At 50.1% G+C, this 27116-nt stretch overlaps 3 protein-coding genes across 3 annotated transcripts in view; 2 read left to right on the top strand and 1 right to left on the bottom strand.

Annotated features, from left to right (window-relative positions):
* PAOX (polyamine oxidase) overlaps positions 1-2313 on the top strand; it is an 18274-nt gene extending 15961 nt beyond the window's left edge. The window contains exons 8-9 of the mRNA XM_030940504.1: positions 1806-1870; positions 2257-2313. Of these exons, the coding sequence (XP_030796364.1) occupies positions 1806-1811 (6 nt within the window). The 3' untranslated portion in view covers positions 1812-1870; positions 2257-2313. The remainder of the gene's footprint in view (positions 1-1805; positions 1871-2256) is intronic.
* Positions 100-25196, top strand: MTG1 (mitochondrial ribosome associated GTPase 1). The gene is made up of 11 exons (XM_010382766.2): positions 100-394; positions 1806-1870; positions 2257-2361; positions 4043-4123; positions 4778-4834; positions 5116-5206; positions 6968-7029; positions 7583-7679; positions 8111-8192; positions 22229-22341; positions 22775-25196. Exons 1-11 carry the CDS (start codon positions 283-285, stop codon positions 22912-22914), a joined length of 1005 nt encoding a protein of 334 aa, XP_010381068.2. The 5' UTR covers positions 100-282; the 3' UTR covers positions 22915-25196.
* Positions 23416-27018, bottom strand: SPRN (shadow of prion protein). Its single transcript, XM_030940507.1, has 2 exons — positions 26675-27018; positions 23416-26445 (listed from the first exon to the last, which is right to left on the bottom strand). Exons 1-2 carry the CDS (start codon positions 26797-26799, stop codon positions 25974-25976), a joined length of 597 nt encoding a protein of 198 aa, XP_030796367.1. The 5' UTR covers positions 26800-27018; the 3' UTR covers positions 23416-25973.
* Positions 27019-27116: the final 98 nt, after the last annotated feature.

The following is a 27116-nucleotide window of genomic DNA, read 5'->3' on the forward strand; positions in this document are numbered from 1 at the left end:
TATTTAATGAATGTTAACCTGCGAATTTCTTGAACCCACGAAACCCCCCCACCCCGACCCGTCCCCGGGGCCTCCTCTAGTCCCGCCCCGGCGCCCGGCCCACCATTCGCCCCTCCCCCTGGGCCCGGGGCCCGCCCACTCCGGGCTTCGCCAGGGGCGGAGGCGACGTCGTGCGCACGCGCGGGCCGTGCTGCGGGTCCTTGGAACGCCGGAACCTGAGAGGCGGGTCGCGGCGGCGCGGAGGACGCCCGCTGCGGGAGCGTTTCCGGGGACGGCGCCGCCATGAGACTGGCCCCGCGCGTGCTGTGCAGCGCCGCCCAGGCCGCCTGGAGGGAGAACTTCCTACTGCGCGGTCGCGACGTGGCGCGCTGGTTCCCGGGCCACATGGCCAAGGGTGAGGCACGGCGGGGAGAGGCAAGGTCATGCCCACGGCCGCGGCGCCTGTGCTACCCTCCCACCCCCGTTTCGGCCGTCGCCTGTCTCTCCCGGTCGTCCTGGGCGGGCCCCCGGGAGGGCCCCCCTTCCTCCCTCGTCTCCCTCCTTCCCCGGTCTCACCCGCTCCCGGAGCTGCCCAGACGCCTTCTCCTGCGCAGCTGCGGGAGAGGCCCGTTCCCGCGAGTGCCCCCGCAACGCAGCCGCGAGCCCGGGGCCTGCCTGACCTCCGACCTCTGGCCCGACGCCCCGTCCTCTGTTCCCAGCAAGTGCCTTCTGCCCCTTTAATCCCCCGAAGCCTCCGTTTCCACATGTTCTTGACAAGATAGACTTCTGAGTCTTCTGGGGACTAAATGAAACAGTGGGCATGAAGGGACCTGTTCAGCTTTAACTCATGTATTGAGTCGTTTTCCTGCTTAAACGTCTTTGGTAATTTCTTACTGTTTGTCACAGTTCGGCCCCAAGAAGACCGCTGGGGCCGGCCCAGCCCCTCTAGGTGTTGCGATGGCCACCCCGCCTCGGCTCTGCCTGCACTGGGGGCCGAGCGGGAAGAAGGGTCCGTGTGGGTGTCTGAGGCTGTGTCCTCGGTCTTTGGACAACACTGGAGGGGAAGGAAGCTGGAAGCTTTGTTATCTCGGTTTGTGTGGTATGCCTGGTTAGGGGACTATGGTCATCTTTCCTACAAGGTGGCAGGGGCCTGAGGAGCCAGTGCTACTCTGTTTTATAGCCCAGATTAAGACCCATGGAAATGGAAAGGCCCTGCGCGGTGCCTCACGCCGGTAATCCCAGTACTTTGGGAGGCCGAGGCGGGCGGATCATGAGGTCAGGAGATCGAGACCAGCCTGGCCAGCATGGTGAAACCGCATCTCTACTAAGAATACAAAAAACTGGGCGGGGTGGCGCGTGCCTGTAGTCCCAGCTACTTGGGAGGCTGAAGCAGGAGAATTACTTGAACCTGGCAGGCGGAGGTTGCAGTGAGCCCTGATCGCGCCACTGCCCTCCAGCCTGGGTGACAGAGCGAGACTCCATCTCAAAAAAAAAAAAAAAAAAAAAAAAAAAAACACACACACACAAAACCCCATGGCAGTTAAATATTCCACCCAGAGTCAGCCATGAGTCAGGTGGTGAAGACCGCATCTGGCTTTTGACACAGGGCCCACCCTCTGGCGGGGCGCCTCCCCGTCTCCCAAGGGTGTGGAACTTGGAGGAGGCGCTCAGTGGATGTTATCTGTTACTGTTACTTAGTACGCTTCACTCAGATGTAGACTGTGTAGGTTATTTATGGTGGCGTGTCATACTGGACGGTTCAGCTTGAATCAATTACTCTAGAAAGGTTGTGGGCTCCTTCGCTGAGGCGTCCTTCTGTTTTCCAGGGCTGAAGAAGATGAAGAGCAGCCTGAAGCTGGTGGACTGTATCATCGAGGTCCATGATGCCCGGATATCCTTTCACAGAGCAGGGGAGGCCCCTCTGCCCGAAGTCATATTACATGTTAGAATTATCTGGGGAGGCTTTTAAAAATGTGAATTGCTGGGCCCCTTTCCAGACCAGTCAGTCAGAATCTGTGGTGTGGGGTCCAGACTGCGTGTCTTTGAAACTTCCTTTTAATACATGTGTCTGGGTCACTCAAGCCTGACAGTAGGCTGCAGCGGTGGAATTCTCTAGGTAGGCTATGAAATCCCCATTTAAATGTTCTGCCAGCTGCGGCTTTCCTCCTGTACTTGAGGAATGAATTGGCAAGATGTGATGACTCGTTCACTGATGACAAGAAAAAAAGTTGGTTGGCTGGTAAAGCTTTGGTGGAATTTTTACCTTAATTTTGCCACATCCCACTTTCAGGCCGCAACCCTTTGTTTCAGGAAACCCTTGGGCTTAAGCCTCACTTGCTGGTCCTCAACAAGATGGACTTGGCGGATCTTACAGAGCAGCAGGTAAAGGCCTTTCTCTCAGATGCCTTCAGCAGTATGGCTGTGTTTTCCCTAGGTCGGTTGTTGTAACAGAAGAGTTGCCGGACACACACTCTTGTCAGTTTGCCCAGGCAGGCTCTGCTTTAGAAACAGCCCTTTGCTTTGTAGAAGTGTGCCAGCATCGTTTATTATATAGCATGCCTCCCTCTAATGTGCGGATCGTGATCCGGACACCCAGTGAGCGCGCGTCTCTGTGGGAAGTGGCCAGGCTGTGCTGCCAGAGCCCGAGTGGTGGCCGCGGTGGTGCTCTGGATCTTTCCTTGCTGATGCGGTCTCTGTGTCTCACGTGGTGGCTGCCTGTGAGCACCTGACATGTGTCTACTGCCACGTGTGACTTTCACATTTTGCTTAATTAGTTTTAGTGGCCACCTGCGGCCATTCTGGTCTGAGGTCTTCTGTGGTGGTTGTGGTGTCCCCGGTGTCTGGTTTGCCGCTTCGAACCAAGGGCTTGTCTGCCAGCCAGCTTGTGCACACCTTGGGATTTCAGAAGCAGAGAGCGCTGCTGGGAGGCCCAAAGGAGCTAAAGGATTTCTCCAAAGCAAAGAGCAGAGTCAGGGGTGCAGGTGACCCTGGGCAAGGTGTGTGGAGGTAAAAAAAAAAAAAAAAACAAAAAACGCAGACGTGGAACTGGCCTGCTGTCCCACACAGCTGATGTTTATAGTTTGAGTAAACATAGACATGGTCCCCCCCCCCCCGCCCCCAGTCTTTTTTTTTTTTGAGATGTAGTTTTCCTGTTGTCGCCCAGGCTGGAGTGAAATAGCGCGATCTTGGCTCACTACAGCCTCCACCTCCTGGGTTCAAGCAATTCTGCCTCAGCCTCCCGAGTAGCTGGGATTACAGGCGTGCGCCATCACGCCCAGCTAATTTTTGTATTTTTAGTAGAGACAAGGTTTCACCATGTTGGCCAGGCTGGTCTCAAACTCCTGACCTCAGGTGATCTGCCAGCCTCGGCCTCCCAAAGTGCTGGGATTACAGGTGTGAGCCACCATGGCCAGCCTGTTTTTTTTAATTTTATTTTTTAAATCATTACAAGTGCTTTCACTAGTTGGCACTTTTACATCACTTCAGTGGCTACTTCTGCCTTTGGAAATGCAACTTTTTGTAGACTGGTGGGTAGCCGTCTAGTACAGGGCATAGCAGTGTCTCGCCTGGTCAGAGAAAGGCCAGTGCTTCTGAAGAATCAGGGGAGAGAGGTTGACTTGCCTCTGGGTGGCCCTGCCTTCCACCTCCCTGAGCAGGGACACCTGAGTGCATTTACTACCCAGAGTGTGTGACTTCAAGTGTGTGTCTTGTGCTTGATCTCTCCATCCATGTCATCTTGATGGACAGCTCAATAAAACCAGCTGAATCAGTGAAGGACTTGTTGATCTAAGCATCAGTCATATTTTAGGTCCACTGATGTTTAGAAATGTGACACAGCTCTGCACTGGTTTCACTGCGTGTTAGGGCTAGTGAATTCAAAAATTAACTGGATGTGGCGCACGCCTGTGATCCCTGCTACTTGGGAGGCTGAGGCATGAGAATCACTTGAACCAGGGAGGCGGAGGTTGCAGGGAGCCGAGATTGTGCTGCTGCGCTCCAGCCTGGGCGACAGAGCCGAGACTCCAATAAAAAAAGTAAAATGGAAATGTTTTGTGTCTTTCAGAAAATTATGCAGCGCTTGGAAGGAGAAGGCCTAAAAAATGTCATTTTTACCAACTGTTTAAAGGATGAAAACGTCAAGCAGGTAGGCTTTTTGTCTGTGTTCTCTTTGACGTTTCTGCTTCAGTAGGTGCAAGGAGTGCTATAAACTGTTCTATGCTTTAGTAAGAAGCAGAGCTTTGGAAAAGATCCTGGGTGCTGGTTTCTAGCTGCCACACGTGAGTGTGACCTCCTGGGGCAAGTGCATCTCCCTGTACTGAGGGCACGAGGTCAGGCTGTGAACACATTCCAGAATTGTAGGTGGTCAGAGTCTTTTGGAGACTCAGGTAGCTCATGTTTCCAGTTGTATGTGGCAGAATTTTCTGGCTTGATGTACTTCTTCATTACAAGGTAGTTACAGTCACAGCTGTCCCTGAAGCCCCAGGTCTGCCCTGCTTGTTTTTGATGGGAGGGGACGGGCATAGGGGGTCCTCGGGCCCCAGAGCTCAGTCTGACGTCTGAGCTGGACAGAGCTCCAGTTTCTCAGCACCGAATACTTGCGTGTGCTACCTCCAGATGAAATGCCCAGTTTGCCTATGAAATGTTGGGTAGAATTCCAGATACAAGGTCTCTGTTTTCCTAACCAATGTGTGAAAGTGGAGACCTGGAATCCCTAATCCTGTTCTGAGGTGGCAGAAGGAGTGGGTCGGTGCACAGACGTCCGACCTGGAGTGGCTCCGTGAGTGGGTGTTTGTTGCAGATCATCCCGATGGTCACTGAGCTGATGGGGAGCAGCCCCCGCTACCACCGAGGAGAGGTTGGTTGGTGGGGCCCGGGGCTGGGAGGCCGGTGTGGGATGGGCCAGCCCCTCAAGGAGAAGGTGCTGCGCCCCAGGCAGGGAGGCCCCTCCTTTGTTCTCTCATTCTCTTCAGTGGAAAGGGCTGAGGCCGTCCCCACTAGGTGGGCAGAGCCTCTGCGTTAATCTCCCGTCTTCCCTGAGCTGGCCTGGCCTGGGGTCCCCTTGCCTGGGTGGGGTTGGAGAATCTCAGACTCTAGCGGTCAGGGTGGGCCCTGTGACTCCTTTCTCTGCCTCCACAGAACCTGGAGTACTGCCTCATGGTCATCGGGGTCCCCAACGTGGGCAAGTCCTCCCTGATCAACTCCCTCCGGAGGCAGCACCTCAGGAAAGGTACTGGCGCGTGCGGCTGGTGTGCTGATGCCTCCATCTTTCCAGTCTCCTGCTGACCCCACAGCCCCCAGCACATCTGGGCTTGTCTCATTCAGTCCAGTTCACAGGAGGGTTGAGCAGTGGGACCAGGTCATTCTGCTGTGAATTTCACACGTAATTTTTCTCTCTTTTAAAATCTTTAATGTGAGAATATGGCTTTTCTAAACTTTGGTATTTTTTCATTTATTTAAATCCCTTTGATCCAGAGAATTCAAAGCGTGTGAAGTAGACAGGGCTGGATATCAGGCGGGGAGGCTGCAAGGCCATTCCCCGATGGTGTCTGCCTTGCTGTAGCTGGAGGTTTCCTGGACTCTGGAGTTGCAGGTGCTCCTCTCTGCTCCTCTCTCCTGCCTTTTCTCAGACTCTGATTCAAAGCCGAAGCCCCCAGCACCCCCACTGCCCCGTGTGCTCTTTTCCTTAAGTGTTTTCAAGTTTAATTCAAGTCCTTATTGGCTTCATTTTTCACATTGTGAGGTATTTATTAACAAACCCATTTGTGATGTGCGAATCTGAAGGCTTTAAACTATAGTGAACCATTATTTTACAGAGAGAGTGTTTTTGGTGCTAATCGGAGAGTTGCTACAGTCTTTTATTCTTTTTTTTTTTTTTTTTTTTGAGACGGAGTCTCGCTCTGTCGCCCGGGCTGGAGTGCAGTGGCCGGATCTCAGCTCATGGCAAGCTCCGCCTCCCGGGTTTACGCCATTCTCCTGCCTCAGCCTCCCGAGTAGCTGGGACTACAGGCGCCCGCCACCTCGCCCGGCTAGCTTTTTGTATTTTTTTAGTAGAGACGGGGTTTCATCGTGTTAGCCAGGATGGTCTCGATCTCCTGACCTCGTGATCTGCCTGTCTTGGCCTCCCAAAGTGCTGGGATTACAGGTGTGAGCCACCGCGCCCGGCCTATTTATTCTTTTATTTTTAAGCGTGTTATTTTTTATCAGTGGCATTAAGTACATTTAGAGGGTTATGCAACCAGCACCACTATTTTCAAATATTTTGGTTACCTGAAAATGAAACTGTAAATACGAAGAGTCACTCCCCAAGCCCCGTACACCCCTCGTTCTACTTTCTGTGAATGTGATGACTGTAACTACCTCCTCTAAGGGGACTCACAGTACTTGGCCTTTTGTGACTGACTGATGTCACTGATCGTGATGTTTCTCAAGGTTCGTCTGTGTTGAGTGTCAGAATTTGATTCCTTTTTAAGGCTGATCACCTCGTTGTATGTACAGACCACATCCTGTCTGTCCATTCATCTGGATGGACACTTGTGTTTTTTTATTCTTGCATTGTTTGTCCGCAGTGGATTGGCCTCTCCTTGGGATACCCCCTGAGCTGAGTCCTGGAGCAGCCAGCCCCCTGTGGACAGTGCTGTGGGAGGCAGGCTGACCTTGGGGTGCAGGGGTGGGTCCAGGAGGGGGACCGCGAGGAAGGAACAGCTCTGGTCTGACCGCCGCAGTCTGACAGTCCCTTTCCAGTCCTGGGGAGGCAAGTTCTGGTGCATTTGTTGAATAATCTCAGCCTCTGTGTGGCTTGGAAAGTGCCGTTGCTGTGAGCTGGTTTGGGACTGAAAGTAAAACTAATCATAGACTTGGGAAGCTCATTTGGCTTTTAGGTTTTTCCATTTTGGCTGGCCAGATGTGTTTGTTACATACGTCTCCGTGCTTGTTCTGCAGCTTCTGTACTTAGTATACATTTTAGCCTCCTTTTCTCCTTTTCCTGCAGGAAAAGCCACCAGGGTGGGTGGCGAGCCTGGGATCACCAGAGCTGTGATGTCCAGAATTCAGGTGGAGTCCTCAGGGGCCAGGCCCAGCACTCTGTCAGGAGCTGTGCAGGCATCTGGCACCTGCTGACCTCTGCGTGGCTTCCTGCTGCTGACCACGCTTCCCTCCCTCCACTCAGTGTCCCCGCTGAGCACCCCCTGGCAGGCACTGCCCCCACCCTTACCCCATAGTCCTCATAGCCTTTACGCCAAACGTTTGGGGAAGGCACGCTGTTTTCCCCATTTCCAGATGAGGAGGCCACTTTGTCCAGGGCCACGCCGTGGTCAGGGCAGATTTGAGCAGCACGTCCCCTGCCCTCCGCTCCCTTCCTTGTGTTCTGTTCGGCAGCAGAAGACAAGCTGTTGGGACCTGATGCTTTTGTTTATTCTCCAAATTAATTGGGAATTAGATCCTCTGGGGAACCCTGGAGCTTGGTGAGAGTGACGCTGCCGTGGGGTTGGGTCCCCGAGGCCTTCCTCGGAGCGTTGGGTGTCAGGGGCTGCCCAGGCTTCCTGAGCAGCCCACCTGGGTGGGAGGCTGCCATTGCGGCCTGATTGTGCCCTCTGTGCCCACACAGGTCTCTGAGCGGCCCCTGATGTTCCTGTTGGACACTCCTGGAGTGCTGGCTCCTCGGATTGAAAGTGTGGAGACAGGCCTGAAGCTGGCCCTGTGTGGTGAGCTGGGGCTGGGCTGGGTCTGGGACCCCGCCACCCCACCTTTAGGACTGACTGTGGCACAGGGCCCTAGACTGGAGTTGTTACTGCCTTTGACCTGGTTGCTGCTGGACCTTCCTCGAAGCTTAGTGTGAGACCTGTAGTATTGCATAGCTGACGGGCTCTGGTCACTGTTACACCCTGCCCCATGAGTAGCCTTTGCTTTCCTTATTTGATGGACCGGGGCAGAGAGGCAGGTCTCAGATGCCAGGCAGGAGTGGGACCTGGGACCACAGCCGAGTGCCGTCCTCCGTGGGAGCCTTTGTCAGTGGGTGGCCTCTTCCTTACGAGCACGGTGTCTTTGGGCTGAGACTGGAAGGGATGTGTTTGAGCTTGGCAAGAGCATAGATGTGGGCTCTTTCCAGTGCTCACCTCGGCTGCTGCTTCCACAGGAACGGTGCTGGACCACCTGGTCGGGGAGGAGACCATGGCTGACTACCTGCTGTTCACCCTCAACAGACACCAGCGCTTTGGGTGAGTGCAGTGAATGCGTGAATGCAGGGCAGCCAGGGCCCCTCCTCCCAGTCACCTCATTAAAAACAAACCGGCACTATAAAGGCATTATAAACACAGTAATCTGCACATTATGTAAAGCGTCCAGTTGGACAAGTTCGGGAGTATGGTTACATCTGTGAAAGCAACACAATCAAAAAACGACTGTTCCCGTCACCCCCAGTCCCCTGTGCTCCTTCGTGAAATCAAGAAAACGAGCGTTGCCGTCACCCCCAGTCCCCTGTGCTCCTTCGTGATCACTCTTTCCTGCCCCTGCCCGAGCCCAGGCAGCCGTCTTCTGTCCCTATAGATTGCTTTGAGTTTTCTAGAATTCCACATAGATGGAATCACACAGGCAGGATACACACTCTTGTCGAGCTGTCACTTGGCACGATTGTTGTGTGATCCCTGTGTGTGGTAACTGTTGTCTGTAATTCCTCCTTTTCGTTGCCGAGCGGTGTCCGGGTGCCCTGTAGTTTGTCCCTTCACCCGTTAATGGATATGTGGGTCGTTTGCAGGTTTTGGCGATTGCAGATAAAGCTGCTGTGACTACTGGGCTCTAGGCTATAGAAATTTAAAAACTACAATGTTATTAACTCTGAGCCTTTAGTTTTCATCCGTGTACATGGATCGCAGTTTGCTTTGATCTTCTTCAATATGTGAATTTGGGCTCACAGAATCAAAGCCTATGCTTGGTTTAATGCTTGCAATATGAGCTCTTGAACAAATAAAATTAACTATTGTAGTGTGGAAAAAAAAAAAAAAAAAAAAAAAAAAAAGCTGCTGTGAACTTTCGTGTACCGACAGGTCTTTGTGTAGACGTGGGCTTTTGTTTCCCTTGGGTAAATACCTAGGAGTAGAGTGGCCGGATCATAGGGGAGGCATATGTTTGACTTTTTAAGAAACCGCCACATTGTTTTCCAAGGTAGTTACACTGTTTTATATACCCACAAGCAGAGAGTGAGTCCTTCAGTTTCTCTGAGATCAGTCTTTTAACTGTCCCCGGTCTGAGGGGCGTGTGGAGGCGTCGCACAGCATTTCAGTGTGCATTTCCCCAATGACAGTGACGTTGAGCATCTTCATGGGCCCAGTTGTCATCCCTCTCTGGGGAAATATCTGTTCTTTTTCCTTTTTTTTTTTTTTTAGCTGAGTTGTTTCTTTTCTTATTGTTAAGTTTTAATCTTTTTTTTTTTTGAGACAGGGTCTCACTCAGTTGCCCAGGCTGAAGTGCTGTGGTATAATCTCAGCTCACTGCAGCCTGACCTCCTGGGCTCGAGCGGTCCTCCCACTCCGGCCTCCCAAGTAGCTGAGACTACAGGCGTGTGTCACCACACATAGCTAATTTTTGTATTTTTTGTAGAGACAGGGTTTCACCGTGTTGCCCAGGCCGGTCTTGAACTCCTGTGCTCAGGTGATCTGCCCGCCTCAGCCTCCCGAAGCATTAGTATTATAGGCATGAGGCACCATGCCCAGTCCGTAGTGTTTTTCTAATGCATTCTGGATGCAGGTCCTTCATCAGAGATACGGTTTGTAAATACTGTCTATAAGTCTGTGTCTTTTCAGTCCTCTTAACAGTGTCTTCCGAGGAGTAGGATTGTTAATTTTCATGCAGTCCAGTGTATCAGCTAGATCTTTTCCGGAGTGCTCTGGTCATATCTAAGAAATCTTTGCCTAAACCAGGGTTGTCACAAGGGTTTCCTCATTGAAGATAGTTTTAGGTTTTACATTTAGGGCTATGATCCTTTTTGATTTTTTAGTATATGGTGCAAGCTACAGATTGAAGTTTTTTTTTTTTGCACATGGAGAACCAGTTGTTGAAAAGAGAAACATTTGTTGAAAAGACTGTCTTTTCTCCACTGAACTGTCTTTGCATCTTTTTTTTTTTTTTTTTTTTGAGACGGAGTCTGGCTCTGTCGCCCAGGCTGGAGTGCGGTGGCCGGATCTCAGCTCACTGCAAGCTCCGCCTCCCAGGTTTACTCCATTCTCCTGCCTCCGCCTCCCAAGTAGCTGGGACTACAGGCGCCCGCCTCGTCGCCCGGCTAGCTTTTTGTATTCTTTAGTAGAGACGGGGTTTCACCGTATTAGCCAGGGTGGTCTCGAACTCCTGACCTTGTGATCCGCCCGTCTCGGCCTCCCAAAGTGCTGGGATTACAGGCTTGAGCCACTGCGCCCAGCCTGTCTTTGCATCTTTGTCGCAAATCAGTTGTCCATATATGTGTGGGTCTGTTTGTGGACTGTTTCCTGTTTCACTTATCTGTGTGACCGACTGTCTTGGTAACTGCTTCTAATTTAATATGAGACTTGAAATTTTTTGTCTCTTGTCAAAATTGCTTTGTCTGTTCCTGGTTCTCATGAATTTTTCAGTCACTTTGTCAGTTTCTGCAAAACTCCCTGTTTTTCTTGGGGCCAGGCGGCAGATTCCGTTGAATCTGGGGAAGAATTGACAATATTGTAACATTGAGTCTCTGACCCATGAATACAGTGTTCTCTCTTCATTTATTTAGGTCTTTAGTTTTTCTTTGCAGTGTTTTGTAGTTTCCAGTATTAGGTCTTTTATATCTTTTGTAAGATTTGTATTTAACTCTTTAAATTTTTAATGCCAAGATTTATCTTTTATTGATACAAAATGGATGTTTTCAGGGCACCTGTGAGATTTTGATACGTTCATATAATGTGTAATGGTCAGATCAGGGTAACTGGGATATCGATCATCCCAAACGTTTATCTCATGCTGGAAACATTTGAATTGCTCACTTCTGATATTTGAAATACACTGTAGATTCCTGTTAACTGTTGTCACCTGCCGAACTTTCGAACACGGGGTCTTACTCCTTCTTCCTGACTATTCTTTAACCAACCTCTATTCATCCCCTCTTCCCCTCACCTCTAGTAGTCACCAGTCTGCTGTCTTCATGAAGTCCACATTTTTAGCTCCCACATTTGAGTTAGAACATGCATTAGTTGTCTTTCTGTGCCTATTTCCCTTAACAGAAGGACCTCCAGTTCTGTTTGTATTGCTGCAAATGACAAGATTTTGTCCTTTCTTGTGGCTAATATTTCATTGTGTTTTATGTACCACATTTTCTGTATCCGTCATCCTTTGGCGGACGCTTAGGTCTGTTGCAGATCTTGGCTATTGTGAGCAGTGCCGCCGTGGGCGTGGGAGCGCAGCATTTCTTCAGTATATTGATCTCCTCTCCATTCTTTTGGGGCTGCACCCAGCAGTGGGATTGCTGGGTCCGACGGCAGTTCTGTTTGTAGTGTTTCGAAGAACCTCCATACTGCTTTCCGTAGCAGCCGTGCCAACTTACGTTCCCACCAGCAGTGTACGACAGCTCCCCTTTCTCCACATCCTCAACAGCATCTGCTATTCCTAGTCTTGTCTGATAAAAGCCGTTTTAACTAGGGTGAGATGAAATCGCATTGTGGTTTTGATTTGCATTTTTCTGGTGATTAGTCATGTTGAGCATTTTTCATATACTTGTTGACCATTTGTATGTCTTCTTCTGAGAAATATTTATTCAGATCTTCTATTTTTTAATAAAGTTATTTGTGTTTTTGCTGTTGAGTTGAATTTCCTGTATAATCTGGTTATTTATTCCTTGTTGGGTGGATAGTTTTCAGATATTTTCTCCCATTCTGTAGATTGTCTCGTCACTGCTTTGACATTTTCGTTTCTTGCTTCGGGTCTTGTTGTGTCGTCCAGGCTGGAGTGCAGTGGTGCGATCATAGCTTACTGCAGCCTCGAACTGCTGGGCTCGAGACCCTCCTGCCTCAGCCTCCCAAGCGTCTGGGATTACAGGCCTGGCTTGTTGATTGTTTCCTTTGCTGTGCAGAAGCTTTTCAGCTTGATGTAAATTTTTTTACTTTTGCCTATTTTTTTTTTCTTTTTTTTTTTTTTGCCTTTGTTGCCTGTGCTTTTGAGGTCTTACACAAAAAAAATCTGACCCAGACCAATTTCCAAAAGAATTTGCATTCCCTTTTGTTTTCTTCTAGTAGTTATTATGTAGTTTCAGGTCTTAGATTTAAGGCTTTTTTTTTTTTTTCTTGAGACGGAGTCTTGCTCTGTCACACAGGCTGGAGTGCAGTGGTGTGATCTTGGCTCACTGCAACACCTGCCTCCCAGGTTCAAGCAGTTCTTTGCCTCAGCCTCCCAAATAGCTGGGACTACAGGTGCCTGCCACCATACCTGGCTAAGTTTTGTATGTTTAGTAGAGACAGGGTTTCCCATGTTAGCCAGGATGGTCTTGATCTCCTGACCTTGTGATCCACCCGCCTCGACCTCCCAAAGTACTGGGATTACAGGTGTGAGCCACCGTGCCCAGCAGTAAATGGGATTTTCTTAATGTCTTTTTTCTTTTTCTTTTTCTTTTTTGAGACGGAGTTTCAGTCTTGTTGCCCAGTTTGGAGTGCAATGGCGCGATCTCGGCTCACCGCAACCTTTGCCTCCTGGGTTCAAGCGATTCTCCTGCCTCAGCCTCCCGAGTAGCTGGGATTACAGGTGTGCACCACCACGCCGGGCTCATTTTTTGTATTTTTAGTAGAGACGGGGTTTCTCCCTGTTGGTCAGGCTGATCTCGAACTCTTGACCTCAGGTGATCCACCCGCCTCAGCCTCCCAAAGTGCTGGGATTACAGGCATGAGCCACCGCGCCCAGCCTGATTTCTTTTTCCAATTATTTGCTGTTGGCATGATACGTGCTGCTGATTTTTTTATGTTGGTTTTGAATTCTGCATCTTTACTGAAACCTTTTTGTCAGTTCTAATAGTTTTTTGGTGGAGTCTTGCAGTTTTTCCAAATAGAAGATTTTGTTATCTGTGAATAAGGATAATTTTGACTTCTTCCTCTCCAATTTGGGTGACTTTTATTTCTTTCTCTTGCGTAATTGCTCTGGGTAGGACTTCCAGTATTCTGTTGAATAAAAGTGGTAGAAATGGGCTGTGTTGCAGATCTTAGAGAAAAGCTGTTTTTCCTTGTTCGATACACTGTTACCTGTGGGTTTGTCATATATGGCCTTTATTGATTTTTGGGTTTTTTTTTTTTTTTTTTTGAGGCGGAGTCTCACTCTATCGCCCAGGCTGGAGTGCAGTGGCCGGATCTCAGCTCACTGCAAGCTCCGCCTCCCGGGTTCACGCCATTCTCCTGCCTCAGCCTCCCGAGTAGCTGGGACTACAGGCGTCCGCCACCTCGCCCGGCTAGTTTTTTGTATTTTTTAGTAGAGACGGGGTTTCACTGTGTTAGCCAGGATGGTCTCGATCTCCTGACCTCGTGATCCGCCCGCCTCGGCCTCCCAAAGTGCTGGAATTACAGGCTTGAGCCACCGTGCCCGGCCTATTATTTTAAGGTATGTTCCTTCTATATGCAGTTTTCTGAGAGCTTTTATCATGAAGGGATGCTGAATTTTATTGAATACTTTTCAGCATCTGTTGAAATGATTGTTTTTTTCCCTTGATTCTGTGTAATGTTATATGTTGATTGATATGCATATGTTAAACAATCCTTGAAACCTTGGGACACATCCCACTTGATGATGGTGAATGATCTTTTTAATGTGTTGTTGAATTTGGGTTGCTAGTCATTTGTTGACGATTTTTGCGTCTGTGTTCATCAGGGATATTGGCCTGTCGTTTTCTTTTTCTGCTGTGTCCCTGTCTGTTTTTGTAGCAGGATAATGCCGTGTACAATGACTTTGGAAGTGTTCCCCTCTTCAGTTTTTTTGAATAGTTTGAGTACAGTTGATACTAGTTCTTCCTTAACTGTTGGAAGTTCAGCAGTGAAGCCATCAGGACCTGGGATTTTCTTTGATGAAAGACTTTTTATTACTGCTTTGATCTTGTTACTTATTGGTCTGTTCAGGTGTTTTCCATTTCTTCATGGCTCAGTCTTGTAGGGTGTTTGCATCCAGGAATTTGTACATTTCTCCTAGGTTTTCCAGTTTGTTGCTGTATAGTTGTTCGTAGTGGTTCCTAACCATCCTTTGTATTTCTGTGGTATTGGTTGTAATGGCTCTTTTGTTTTCTGATTTTACTTTGATCTTCTCTTTTTTAAGTTCGAGCTAAATGTTTGTGAATTTTTTTTTATTTATTTATTTATTTATTTATTTATTTATTTTTTGAGACAGAGTCTCGCACTGTCGCCTGTTGGGGAGTGCAGTGGCATGATCTCTGCTGACTGCCTCCACCTCTCAGCTTCAAGTGATTCTCCTCAGCCTCCCAAGCAGCTGGGATTACAGGCGACTGCCACTACACCCGGCTAATTTTTTGTATTTTTAGTAGAGATAGGGTTTCACTCTGTTGGTCAGGCTGGTCTGAAGCTCCTGACCTAGTGATCTGCCCGCCTCGGCCTCCCCAAGTGCTGGGATTACAGGAGTGAGCCACCGTGCCCGGCCTTGTTTATGTTGTTGAAATAATTTTTTGTTTCATTGATCTTTGGTATTTTTTTTAGTCTCAATTTAATTTACTTCTGCTCTGATCTCCTGATCTCTATTATTTCTTTTCTTTTACTAATTTTGGATTTGGTTTGCTCTCACTTTTCTGGTACCTTGAGGTTCATGGTTGGGTTATTTGGAGTCTTCTGCTTTTTTTACTGTGTTTGTTGCTATAAACTTCTGTCTTAGCAACGCTTTTCCTGTACCCCATAGACTTTGATATACTGTGTTTCCATTTCCGTTTGTTTCAAGAAATTTAAAATTTGTCTTATTAATTTATTAACCCATTGATCATTCAGGAGCCTATTGTTTAATTTCCATGTGTTTGTGTAGATTTTGAGGTTCCTCTTATTGGTTTCTAGTTTTATTTCCTTGTAGTCAGAAAAGATACTCAGTATGATTTCAACTTGTTTGAATTTGTTGAAACTTGTTCTGTGGCCTAACATGGTCTGTTCTGGATAATGTTCCTTTGCTGGTGAGAAGAATGTGTGTTCTGCAGCAGCTGGTGAAATGTTCCGTAAATGTCAGTGAGACCTACTTGACCTAGCGTGTGGTTTCACTCCAGTGTTTCTGTTGATTTCTGGCTGGAAACACCCTACAGAGAGGGGGTGTTGAAGCCCCTACTATTACTGTGTTGCAGTCTGCCTCTCACTTCCAGTCTGTCAGTGTTTGCTTTATACATCTGGGTGCTCTGGTGTTGCATGCATAGATATTTATGATTGTTATATCTTCTTGCTGAATTGACTCGTTTATCATCATATAGTGACTTTCTCTGTGTCTTTTTACAGTCTGACCTGTAAGTCTATTTTGTGTAAGTATAGCTGCTGCTGCTGTTTTTACAGTCTTTGACTTTTAGTCTGTTTTGTCATCTGTAAGTACAGCTATTCCTGCTCTTTTCTTTTTGGTTTCCGTTTACATGGAATATGCTTTTCCACCCTTTGACTTTCAGTCTGTGTGTGTCTTTATAGGTAAAGTTGGTTTCTTATAGGTAGCATAAGTTTGATCTTGTCTTTTATCCGTTTAGCCACTCTGTGTTTTTTGCTTGTTTTTGAGACAAGGTCTCACTCTGTTGCCCAGGCTGGTGTGCAGTGGTGTGATCTTAGCTCACTGTAGTCTTGAACTCCTGGGCTGAAGTAGTCTTCCCACCCCAGCCTCCTGATAGTTAGGGCTACAGGCATGTACCACCACACCTGGCTATTTTATTTATTTATTTATTTGTAGAGGCGAGGTCTTGCTATGTTGCCCCGGCTGGTCTTCAACTCTTGGCCTCAAGTGATCCTTCCACCTTGGCCTCCCAAAGTAAGTGCTGGGATTACAAACATGAGCCACTGTGCCTGGCCTACTCTTACGTCTTTTAGTTGGAGAATTTAGTACATTCGCTTTCAGTATTATGGATGAAGACTTAATATTGCCATTTTGTTACTTGTTTTCTAATTGTAACTCCTCTTTTCCTTATTGTCTTCCTTTGCATGTGGTTAAGAGATTTTCTCTGTTGGTATGTTTTAATTTGTTGCTTTGTATTTTTAGTGTATATATTACATGTAGTGTACCATCAGGCTTACAAAAAGCATTTTATATTTATAACAAATTATCTCTGTGACTGTACCCTAGGTACTCAGCAGGCTGAGATAGGAGGATTGCTTGAGCCCAGGAGTTTGAGGCTGCAGTGAGCTGTGATCATGCCATCACACTCCAGCCTGGGTGACACAGTGAGACCTCTCTTAAAAAAAATTATTTTAAACACATGACGCCTCATCTTTGATCACAGAGGAAAGTATAGAAACAAAAAACTAAAAAATTCTGTACTTTAACTCCATCTTTCCCCCAAAGTTTCATTTGTTATTTCAATTTATTTGTTTTTATATTGGCTGTCTCTTTACAGGTTGCTGTAGTTATGATTTTTGATACATTTTTCTTTTAGTCTTCATACTAGAGATGTGAATGAACGCACACCACATTCACAGTATTATTCCGAGTCTGTGTATTTACTTTTCCCAGTGGGTTTCATGCTTCACATGTTTTCTTTTTGTACATTAGTGTCTTTTTCTTTCAGATTGAAGAACTTTTTTTTGAGCATTTCTTGTAAGTTGGGTCTGATGAATTCCCTCAGCTTTACTTTTTCATGTTTGAAGGTGTGTCCTGAGTTGACAGTTGCATTTTTTTTTCCTTTAGCACTTTGAATATATCATCCCACTCCCTCCTGGCCTATATGGGTTTCCTAGTGAAGTCTGTTGCCAGATACATTGGAGCTCCTTTATAAATATATTTGCTGCTTTTCTCTTACTACTTGCAGGATTCTTTCTTCATCCTTGACTTTTGAGAATTTGATTATTATATTCTGTAGGGTAGTTTTATTTGGATTAAATCTGTTTGGTGATCTGTGACCTCCCTGTACCTGGACATTTACGTCTTTCTGAAGGTTTGAAAATTTTTCTGTAATTATTTCTTTGAATAAACTTTCTGCCGCTTCCTCTTGCTCAGTTCCTTCGTGAGCCCCAGTAATTCTTAGGTTTGCTCCTTCTGAGGCAGTTTTCTGTATTTTGCACGTGTTCTTCATTCCTCTTAATTCATTCTTCTCTTTTGTGTTCCCTCTTCTGTATATTTTCAAATAGCCAGTCCTCAGGCTCACTGGTTCTTTCCTCCGCTTGATTCATTGTGCTGTTGAGAGCCTCTAATGCGGTTTTCAGATCAACAAATGTATTTTTTAGTTCCAGGATTTCTGTTTGATTTTTTTTTTTTAATTTCAATCTCTGTTAAATTTGTCTGACAAATTTGTGAATTGTTTTTCTACGTCAGAGTTTGCTGAGTTTCTTTTTTTAACTGTTATCTTAAATTTTTGATTTGAGCGCTTACATGTTGCCATCTCATTAAAGTTGGTCATTGGCTCTTTGCTTTGTCTGTTTAAGAAGGTCACAGTTTTCCGTTAGCTGTTGTTTCTTGTGCACATATGTCTGTGGTTTTGCATTCAAGGATTTGTTATCTAGGCTTTCCTGTCTGGCTTGTTTTGTTTTTTCTTGGATGTTTCCTTAGAGGTTCTTTGCAGCTTACTCTCTGCCTGGAGTTTCTTCACTTCTCTGGTCTCATCCTCAGATTTGAGTTCTGGAATATTGCTGGTGATATTCTTGGTGCTGGATGTTTGGTTTTGGTTTTGAGAGGGTGAGTGAAGCCAGATTACTTCTACTTCTCTATTTGGTGATGTCATTCCCTCTATTAACTCTTTTAATATTTTTGATGCTATTGTAAATGGTATTGTTTTTATATTCACTTTTGATTTTTCATTGCTAGTATGTAGAACTAGAATTGAGTTTTGTATATTGATCTCTTTATCTTGTAACCCTGCTAAACTCATTTATTCATTCTAGTAGCTCTTTGTAGATTCCAATTAGATTTTTTACCTAGACAATTATGTCATTTGCAAATAAAGATCATCTTACTTTTTCTTTTCCAGTCCAGATGCCATATTTTGTTTTCTTGCTTTATTGCACTGGCTACAGTCTTCAATACAATTGGCAGGGTTTTTTTTAGTACTTGAGATGTAGTACATCTTTTTTTTTTGTTGTTCCTGATCTAAGGTAGGAAGCTTTTAGTCTCTTACCATTAAGCACAATATTAGGTATGGGTGTTTCTTAGATGCCCCTTTTCAATGGAAGAGAACCGTCTGGCTAGAGGCTTATTAATTTTATTGATTTTTCCAAAGAATCAGCTTTTGGTTTCATTGACTTTCTATTGTCTTTGTTTTTTATGTCGTTGTTTCTGTTCGATATTTATTTTTTTATTTCTACTTTGCTGACTTTATGTTTGTACTACCAATTATTGTGAGGGGGGTATTGAAATTTCCCACTATAACTGGATTTCTCTATTTCTTCTTGCTGTTCTATCAGTTTTGGCTTCCTGTATTTTGAAGCTCTGCTGTTAGGTACAGAAATGCTCAGGAGATTGTTACGTCCTCTTGATGATTTGATGCCTTTATCATTATCAAATGATATTTTTTATCCTTCAGAATATTCTCTGCTCTGAAATCTATCTTGTCTGATATTAATATAGCCATTCCAGTTTGTTTTATTTTGTTTTTTTGAGACGGAGTCTCACTGTGTTGCTCAGGCTGGAGTGCAGAGGTACGATCTTGGCTCACTGCAACCTCCGCCTCCTGGGTTCAAGTGGTTTTCATGCCTCAGCCTCCCTAGTAGCTGGGATGACAGGCATGCGCCATCATGCCTGACTAATTTTTGTATTTGTAGTAGAGAGGGGGTGTTGCCATGTTGGCCAGGCTGGTCTCGAACTCCTGGCCTCACGTGATCCTCCCGCCTCGGCCTCCAGACTGCAGGGATTACAGGCGTGACGTGATCCGCCCGCCTCGGCCTCCAGAGTGCAGGGATTACAGGTGTGAGCCTCTGCGTCTGGTCCATTCCAGCTTATTTTGATTAACAGTAACATGGTGTATCTTTTTTCTATCCTTTTATTTTTAGCATATTTGTGTCTTCATATTGAAAACATGTTTCTTATAGTCTGCTTCTTTGTATTGTTGGATTTTGCTGCTTATCCAGTCTGATAGTCTCTGCCTTTTAGGTATTTAGGCTATTTACATTTAATCACTTAATGTGATTATTTATGGATTTAAATTTATTATCTTGCTATTTGTTTTCCATTTGTCTCAATTTTTTTTTTTTTTGAGACAGAGTTTTGCTCGTCACCCAGGCTGCAGTGCAATGGTGCGATCTCAGCTCACTGCAGCGTCTACCCCTCGGGTTCAAGTGATTCTCCTGCCTCAGTCTCCTGAGTAGCTGGGATTACAGGCACATGCCACCATGCCCAGCTAATTGTTTTTGTATTTTTAGTAGAGATGGGGTTTCACCATGTTGGCCAGGCTGGTCTTGAACTCCTGACCTCAGGTGATCCACCCACCTCCCAAAGTGCTGGGATTTCAGGTGTGAGCCACCATGCCCGGCCTATTTGTCTCAAGTTTTGTTTTCTTTTGTCCTCTGTCTTGCCTTTTTAGGATTGGATATTTTTAAACGATTCTACTGTATCTTATTTGTTAGCTTATCGTCTACAACTTTTGGGAGATGTTGCTTTAGGGTGTATAGTACGTCTTTAAGTGATTTTCTGTTTTTCTTATCCTGATCCTTGTGCCATCATCATGATGATATATTTTACCTTTACATATTTTATAACCTCCAGATATACTTTTTTTCTTCATACAATTATCTTTTAAAGAAATATAAAATCCCAGAAAAAAAGTTTTATATATTTTCCCATCAGTTTACCATCCACACCTTCTCATTTCTTTGTGTAGGTCCAGGTTTCCTTCTGGTGTGATTTTACTTCTGTCTGAAGGGTTTCCTTTAATATGTATTGTAAGGCAGGTTTGCTGGTGGTGAATTCTTTCAGCTTTCGTCTGAAGGTGTCTTTATTTCACCTTTGTTTTGAAAGGTGTTTTCTCTATGTATAGAATTCCAGATTGACGGGGGTTTTAGTGCTTGGCAGGGGCTGGTCTCCCTTCATCACCTGCGTGGTGTCTGATGAGCTGCTGCTGTCGTGTTTGTTTGTTCCTCTGCTGCTTCCAGGATTTTCTCTCTCAGTGCTTTTGAGCAACTCGATTACGATGGACCTTGGTATGGTTTTCTACCTTCTGCTTGTAGTTCATTGAGATTTTTGGATCTGGGGCTTTGTAGTTTCCATGAAATCTGGATCATTTTGAACCTTTATATGTGCAGACTTTTGTTCTGTCCCTCTCTTCTCCTCAGGACCTCAGGCACGCAGGTACCAGGCTGCTTGGCTTCGTCCCACTGCGGCTCAGTAAAGCTTTGTGCCTGTTTTGCGGTTTCTGTTGCTGTGTCTTTGGGTTCACTCATCTTTTCTTCTGCAATGTCTGATCTGCTGTTCATCCCACTCAGTGGTTTTCATAGTTTTCACTTCTGCAGGTTCAGTTTGGATTGTTTTAAAAAATATCTTCCGTGTTTCAGCTTAGATTTAATGTCTTGTCTGCTAATTCTAACATTGGGTCAGTTTGAGTTGACTGATTTTTCTTCTCATTAGGGGGTCTGTTTTTTTCCTTTGTAGGCCTGGCAATTTTTGGATGATATATATATATATATGTATTTTTTTTTCTTTTTTTGAGATGGCAGATGGCATCTCACTCTGTCGCCCAGGCTGCAGTGCGGTGGTACGATCTTAGCCCACTGCAGCCTCTGCCTCCCGGGTTCAAGTGATTCTCCCGCCTTAGGCTCCCAAGTAGCTGGGATTATACGTGTGTGGCACCACACCTGGCTAATTTTTGTGTTTTTAGTAGAGACAGGGTTTCACCATGTTGGTGAACAGGCTGGTCTCAAACTCCTGACCTCAAGTTATCCGTCCACCTTGGCCTCCCAAAGTGCTGGGATTACAGGCATGAGCCACCGCGCCCGGCTGGATGCCATGTGTTTTGAGTTTCGCCTTGTTAGGTGATGGATATCTGCATTCCTGTAAAAATTCTTGAGCTTTGTTCTGGGTTAGTTCGGTTATTTGGAAACAGTCCTGTCCTTTCAGGAGTTCTTAACCATTGGCAGGTCTCGGGAGTGGTCAGGGGTGTCTTCTCCAGGCTTGCTCCTCTCTCCTGGGACAGCTTTTTTGGAGCACCAGGGGGCCCTTGAGGCTGCTGATTGAGAGCTCATGCGTGCTGCTTCCCAGAAGTGAGATTTAGAACCCATGTTACTCAGGGTGCTGATGCTCCCACGGGCTCTGAGCTCATGTCTTGCTTTGCTGGGCCTTGTGGTAAGTCCTGTGTTACTGGGTCATGCTGTGACCAGGTCCGAGGGCACCAGCCTCCTCAAGGTTGAGCCTGTCCTCGTGGGAGCGACGAGACAGGTTCCCTCACCCCTGGCTGTCAGGAAGGTTGGGAAAGTGTTGGGTCTGGGTTAGTTGGGCTCCTGAGGCTTAGGGTGGTGTTTGTCCCTGTGAGTTGCTGCTCTGTGCTGGCCTTTCCCTCCAGGCCTCTCTGCCCAGAGTCTGCACTGTGGGGAGTGCCCGTGAGAACCACTGGGTGACGCTCAGCAGTGGTGGGTGCCTAGTCAGCCCATGCTGGTCCGTGTGCTAGGAAAACACCGCTCAAACACCCAGCCGGGTGGAGAGGATGCAGGCATACTGGCTGCCTGGAAGTCACCGAGTGCCATCCTTAGCAGCAAACAGTGTGTTTGCAGATGGTCTGCTGTGCTACTCTTTTAGTTTCCAGGACCTGGGCCTGCACAGAGGCCTGCCTGTCCCTGCCCCTGGATAGGGTGGATGAAGCCTGTGCATGTGAACAGCTGGTATTCCTCCCGTTGCAGCAAGAGCTCCAGTGGTGGGAGCCACCCTCCATGCTGCTGGCCATGGCCACACAGGACAAAGCTCAGGGATGGTTCTTAGACAGTGGCTCTCCCCCGGAGCCCAGTACCAGTCACCTCCAGTGTCATCTTCGTCATCCACAGCACTGCAGTCACTGTCACCCACAGGAGGTGCCTGGCCATGGCCTTTGTGGCATTCAGGAGGAAGGGCCCGGCCTGGCTGACTGTGTACCTGGCTGTCTGCGTGGAGTCAGTGCTGGGCCCCCTGGTGCTGACCTGCAGCCTATGTGCAGGTACGTGCAGCACTACGGCCTGGGCAGTGCCTGTGACAACATAGAGCGTGTGCTGAAGAGTGTGGCTGTGAAGCTGGGGAAGACACAGAAGGTGAAGGTGCTCACGGGCACAGGTGAGTGAGGTTGCTGACGCAGGCACTGGAGCCTCACCCCATTACCCAGGGGGACCCCGGCCATCCCCAGAGGAGGCAGGGAGGAGAGGAACGTCTCAAGGAGCATGCGGGTGGGTCTTCTGGGACTGGGTTTCAGGGCAGGGGAGCTACAGAAAGTTCTGGAGAGGAAGGGCTTGTAGTCCAGGCTTCCGAGGGTCCATCAGCCCTGCCGCTTGATGGGCAGTGCTAGGTGGACACCTGCAGGCCTCACGTGCCCGGCCGTGGAGGCTCCAGGCAGTGCAGCTCCAGCTGGTTTCTTTCTGAGTGTGATCCTGTTCACTGGGCCTCCCGGATGCCACCCTAGAGTCTCTTAGGGCTGGTCCCTCAGGTGGGTAAGGGCTGGGCCCGTGCTGCTGTGAGGGCTCCTTCCTCACTGAACCCTCCCATCCCCCAGGTGACGTGAACGTTATTCAGCCTGACTATCCTGCGGCAGCCCGTGACTTCCTCCGTACCTTCCGCCGCGGGCTGCTGGGCCCCGTGATGCTGGACCTCGACGTCCTGCGTGGCCACCCCCCGGCCGAGACTGTGCCCTGAACTTGTCCGGGTGGGGAGGGCCAGAGGCGTGTGGCCTCCCAGACCTCCTGACCTGGTTGGTTGAGGCTCAAGACAGCTCACCTGGTCCAGGAGCTCCACGCTGGCCACTAGGGTGCTGTGTGCTTTCTGGTGCCCCCACGGCCTGGCTAGCTCCAGGGGCCCCAGTTCCAGGGGCCAAGCAGGTGGAAGTGGACACTATGGCCCAGGTGACGTCCCTGAGCAGCTCCGCATGCTTGGTTCTCCCGGAGCTTCCTGCTCAGGCCTCTTGAGAAATGGATGCTGTCTCAGAAGGAGTTAAAACTATAACCTGTAACCTTTAAAATCTCCAATGAAAGGGCCTGTTTCTTACTGGCCTGTGAGGTGTACCATAGTGCCTTGGGCCTGTGTATTAAAGCTGCTCTCACCAGTGGAACCTAAGAAATGAGCAGGTTGGCAACTAGGGCTTGTGTTGGAGGCTTTCGGTCCAGTGTCTTGCAGTCCTACAGCAAGTAAGAGGCTCGCTGCCACCAGAGAGGTTTATTTCACACTTACAGGCGCACGTAGACACAAACGAGACTCCCAGCAGCAGAGCCCAAGCACTGGCTTCACCCCTCAGTGCCCTGGGGCATGTTCCAGGGCAGAGTTGAGGGGGACGCCCTGCACATGGCTTTGCTGTGCAGAGACTGGAAGGCCGCCCGGCATGGGCAGTAGAGACCCCCTGGCCTCTGAGCACCTTCTAGCTCACGGGTCGTGGGTTTCTGCATTAGTGGGGCTGAGAGGTGTGCGGGCCCCTCCAGCCCCATTATCGGTGCACCTGAAGGTCCACAGCCTGTGTCCTAGAAGAGGGAAGAGGAAGGAAGGTGAGTGGGGCTGGGGATATGGACTGAAGTGCTGCGGGGCCTGGGGCCAGGGACATCCTGTGCAGAAGCTCCGGCCTCTTTCCGGTGGTGGCCTGGCCTTCCCACAGCAGCCTCCACCACGGCCCTGGTGCTCAGCGGCCCCTCCTTGCTGGCTAGCTGCCTCTGCTGCCCCGTACCCCACACACTCATCAGCCTGAAGTTAGTCCCCGCGTGCCACCTGCATCCTGCCATAACCCTGACCGCCTGGGCCGGAAGTGTTCAGATTGGCTGTGTCAGATGCTGATGTGCTGCAGATCACGATGTGTCCATCACATCTGGAACATTCCATCAGCTTGCAGTGCTGTGGTGTGTGAGGGTCTGGTGCAGCTCAGCCCATTTTCCAGGTGGGTGTCTGCAAAGTCAAGGGGGCTCCGGTGGGTCTCCCTACTTTGAGGAGACTCGGACCACTCCCTGCCTCCTGGGCAAATGGCAGAAGGGCTCCTCTGCTTATGAGGATCTGGGGCAGGGCCTGGCCTTGGCCTGCTGGTCTTGGTGGCACTGAGCTTGGTCTGGAAGGGGTGGGGGAGCGTCTGGGCTCACTGGGCCGGGGCATTGCTGGCAGTGTGGATGGGAGGCTGCAGGGTGCTGCCTCCTGTGGCTTAGTGCCCCGGAGCTAGAGAGCAGTGCTTGGTTGAGTCCTGCCAGCAGCTTCCAGATCCTCACCCTGGCCAGCACCCAGGCCAGCTGGGGAAGGCAGAGGCTGGCAGGGCCCATGGGGGGTGCTGGTCTCAACTTTGGTGTCCACTGAGTCCAGAGGCTCAGGCCCAGGAGGGATGTAGCCTGGCAGCGGGCGAGGCTCTCACCAGGGCATGGAGAGGGTGAGATCCTAAGGCCACGGGGGGCCAGGGAGAACCCATCCTACCTCGGATGAGTCGGGTGACTGGAGAGCTAGAGAACGTGGCAGACCCAAGACCCCTCAGTGCTGAGTCCATGGAGGATGCCCCAGGCTGGCAGGACTGGGAAGCAGAGGGCCGGTCTGAACACAGGTGTGTCCAGTGCTGGAGGCAAGTCCTTGTCGTGACTGTCTGGTGCCACTCCTTGTGTCTCCTGTCCTTGGGTGGTCAGAGCCCTTGGAGATGTTGGGGGCTCAACCTCTTGCATGGGTGTCCTGCTGGGCGCCGGGGCCCGCCACTGGCCCCTGCTTGCTCCGTGGTCTGAGTCAGCTCCTGATCCACTGAGCAGGCCATCAACTGCCGATCTACCATGCCTCGATACCCAGGCCCTGTTCCGAGGCCTGGAACAGCTGCTTCTGAGGAAGGGGCTGCCTGCAGGGAAATACGCGTGCTGTGCAGCCTGAGCTGTGCCCAGGGAGGGCTCTTCAGCGGGATTGGCAGTGGCCGTGCCCTGAGTACAGGCAGAACTGTGATGCCTGAATGTGAACCTAAAGTTCAAAAGATTTGGAAAGCTCTGGAATGTGTTGGGTTTTCCCCCCCGAAATGGGTCCTAAGGAGGGTAAAGTGACATGTTTCAAGTTGTTGGAGCAAAGTGGGTCTCTGACGGATCTCAGCCTGAGGGTGTGGGGCACAAGGCCTGGGCAGCCCCTCCAGGGCAGGGTGTGTTTTCCCATCAGCTGCAGAGAGCCAGGATGGACGTTCCTCGGAGGGACATTTTCCCTGCTCGGGAATGTTCCTGGGCTGTGAGATCCACTCGTCTCTTCTGGGCAGGTGGTTAGCACCTATCGTTTTCCCCTCACTTCCCCCCAAATCCTGAAGTCCTTTGGTCCATTTCATTGCTGCTTTTGGGGAGGGCCACATTCCTCAGGGCCTCCGTGGCAGAACCAGCCTGAGGTCGTCTCCCTGCCCATGGGTCACCACAGCCCCTGGGCAGGTGAGGGGAGCCGGGGTGGCTTGGGTTCCTGGTCTTGGCACCTCCCTTTGGGCGGCTCTGGAGCGTGGCTGGGCGGTTGGTACAGGAGCCACAGGCCGCTGCCTTTCTGACTGGGGGGACCCTAACATCCTGGAGCGGGGTGGGGCAGGATCCATGGTCCCCTCGAGGTGGGAGGTGGGAGGCTGAGGCGGCGTGGGCAGGACACTGGATGGCAGGTCCACAGGGACAGCCTGCAGCTCCAGCCCCAGCTGGGGCCCAAGACCGTGGGCAAGGGAGGAAGGGGGAGCCCAGTCCGGGGGATCCTGGGGACGGCGCGGGCCGGGGGCCAGATGTAGTCCCCGAGCCCAGCCAGGCCTAGGGCCACAGCAACCCCAGGGCGCCGAGGGCGCCGCCCAGCACAAGACAGAGACGAGGGCTGCGCGTGGGTCCAGCGCCTGAAGTCCACGCCCGGTAGCTGTAGATGCCGGGGCCGGTCCCGTTGCCTCCGGGCACCCCGTCCTCGTTGTCCTCCAGGCCGCGCTCCCCCGCTCCCGCGACCCTTCTCCAGCCCGAGCCCGCCGCCAGGCCCGCGGCTGCTCCCGCCGCCGCCCCAGCCGCCGCCCCTGCCGCAGCCACGCGCAGGGAGGAGCCAGGGGCACCGTAGCGCGGCGCCGGCCTCACGCGCACCCTCGAGGTCCCGCGCGCGCCCCCGCGAACCCCTCCCCGGGCACTGCCCCGCGCCCCTCCGCGGCCGCCCTTGGCTGCGCCGCTGTCGCAGAGGAAAGCGGCCGCCAGTAGCAGAGCCCAGCACGTTGCGGGTGCCCAGTTCATCTTCGTGGGGCCAAACCTGCGGGAAGAGAGGGAAGGGGCCTCAGTTTCCATGGAGATCGGGTCCCCAGGGACGGAGTGCTCAGGGCTGGAGAGCAGAGGGACCCTCGGCTTTTGTGGGATCAGGGTGCCCCCAGCATCTTGGAGGCCCACGCAGGCCTGGGGGGCGCGGTTTAATCTCGAGCATCAGGGACTTGGGCCTGGGGGAGGCGCTGGGAAGTGGCGGGTGGGGCAGGCGGGTTCTGCACCTGAAGGTTGTGCACCTGGATTGGGGGCCTTGAAGCGGGGCAGGAGCGCCGCGGTGGGAGCGTCCAGGCCTCGGGGGGCGTCCAGGTCCGGGGGGCGTGGGGCAGGCCTGGGGGAGGACCACCATGCTCCTGGGCTCTGCACGCGTTGCTGGGATGCGAGGCGGGGGGAAGCATGGGGGCAGGGGCGTTGTGCTTGGAGGATGCGGTAGCGGGGACCAAGAGCTGGCTCAGGTAAGGGTCTGGAGCGGGGACGGGCCGTGCCTGGGCCTGGCGCCCACCTTTGGGGCCAGAGCCTGGGTGCGGGCCTTGCGGGTGCTGCGGATGTCAAGCGGCTGCTGACACCGTGCGGACCCCGCCCCAGCAGGCCCGTACCCCAGGGACGGTCCCTCCCGCGCACTCCCAGCGCTCCATGCCGTCCCCGGTCGCCTAGTTCAGCAGCTGG

The sequence above is a fragment of the Rhinopithecus roxellana genome, chromosome 11 (assembly GCF_007565055.1).
Source record: "Rhinopithecus roxellana isolate Shanxi Qingling chromosome 11, ASM756505v1, whole genome shotgun sequence".
Lineage (NCBI taxonomy): Eukaryota > Metazoa > Chordata > Mammalia > Primates > Cercopithecidae > Rhinopithecus > Rhinopithecus roxellana.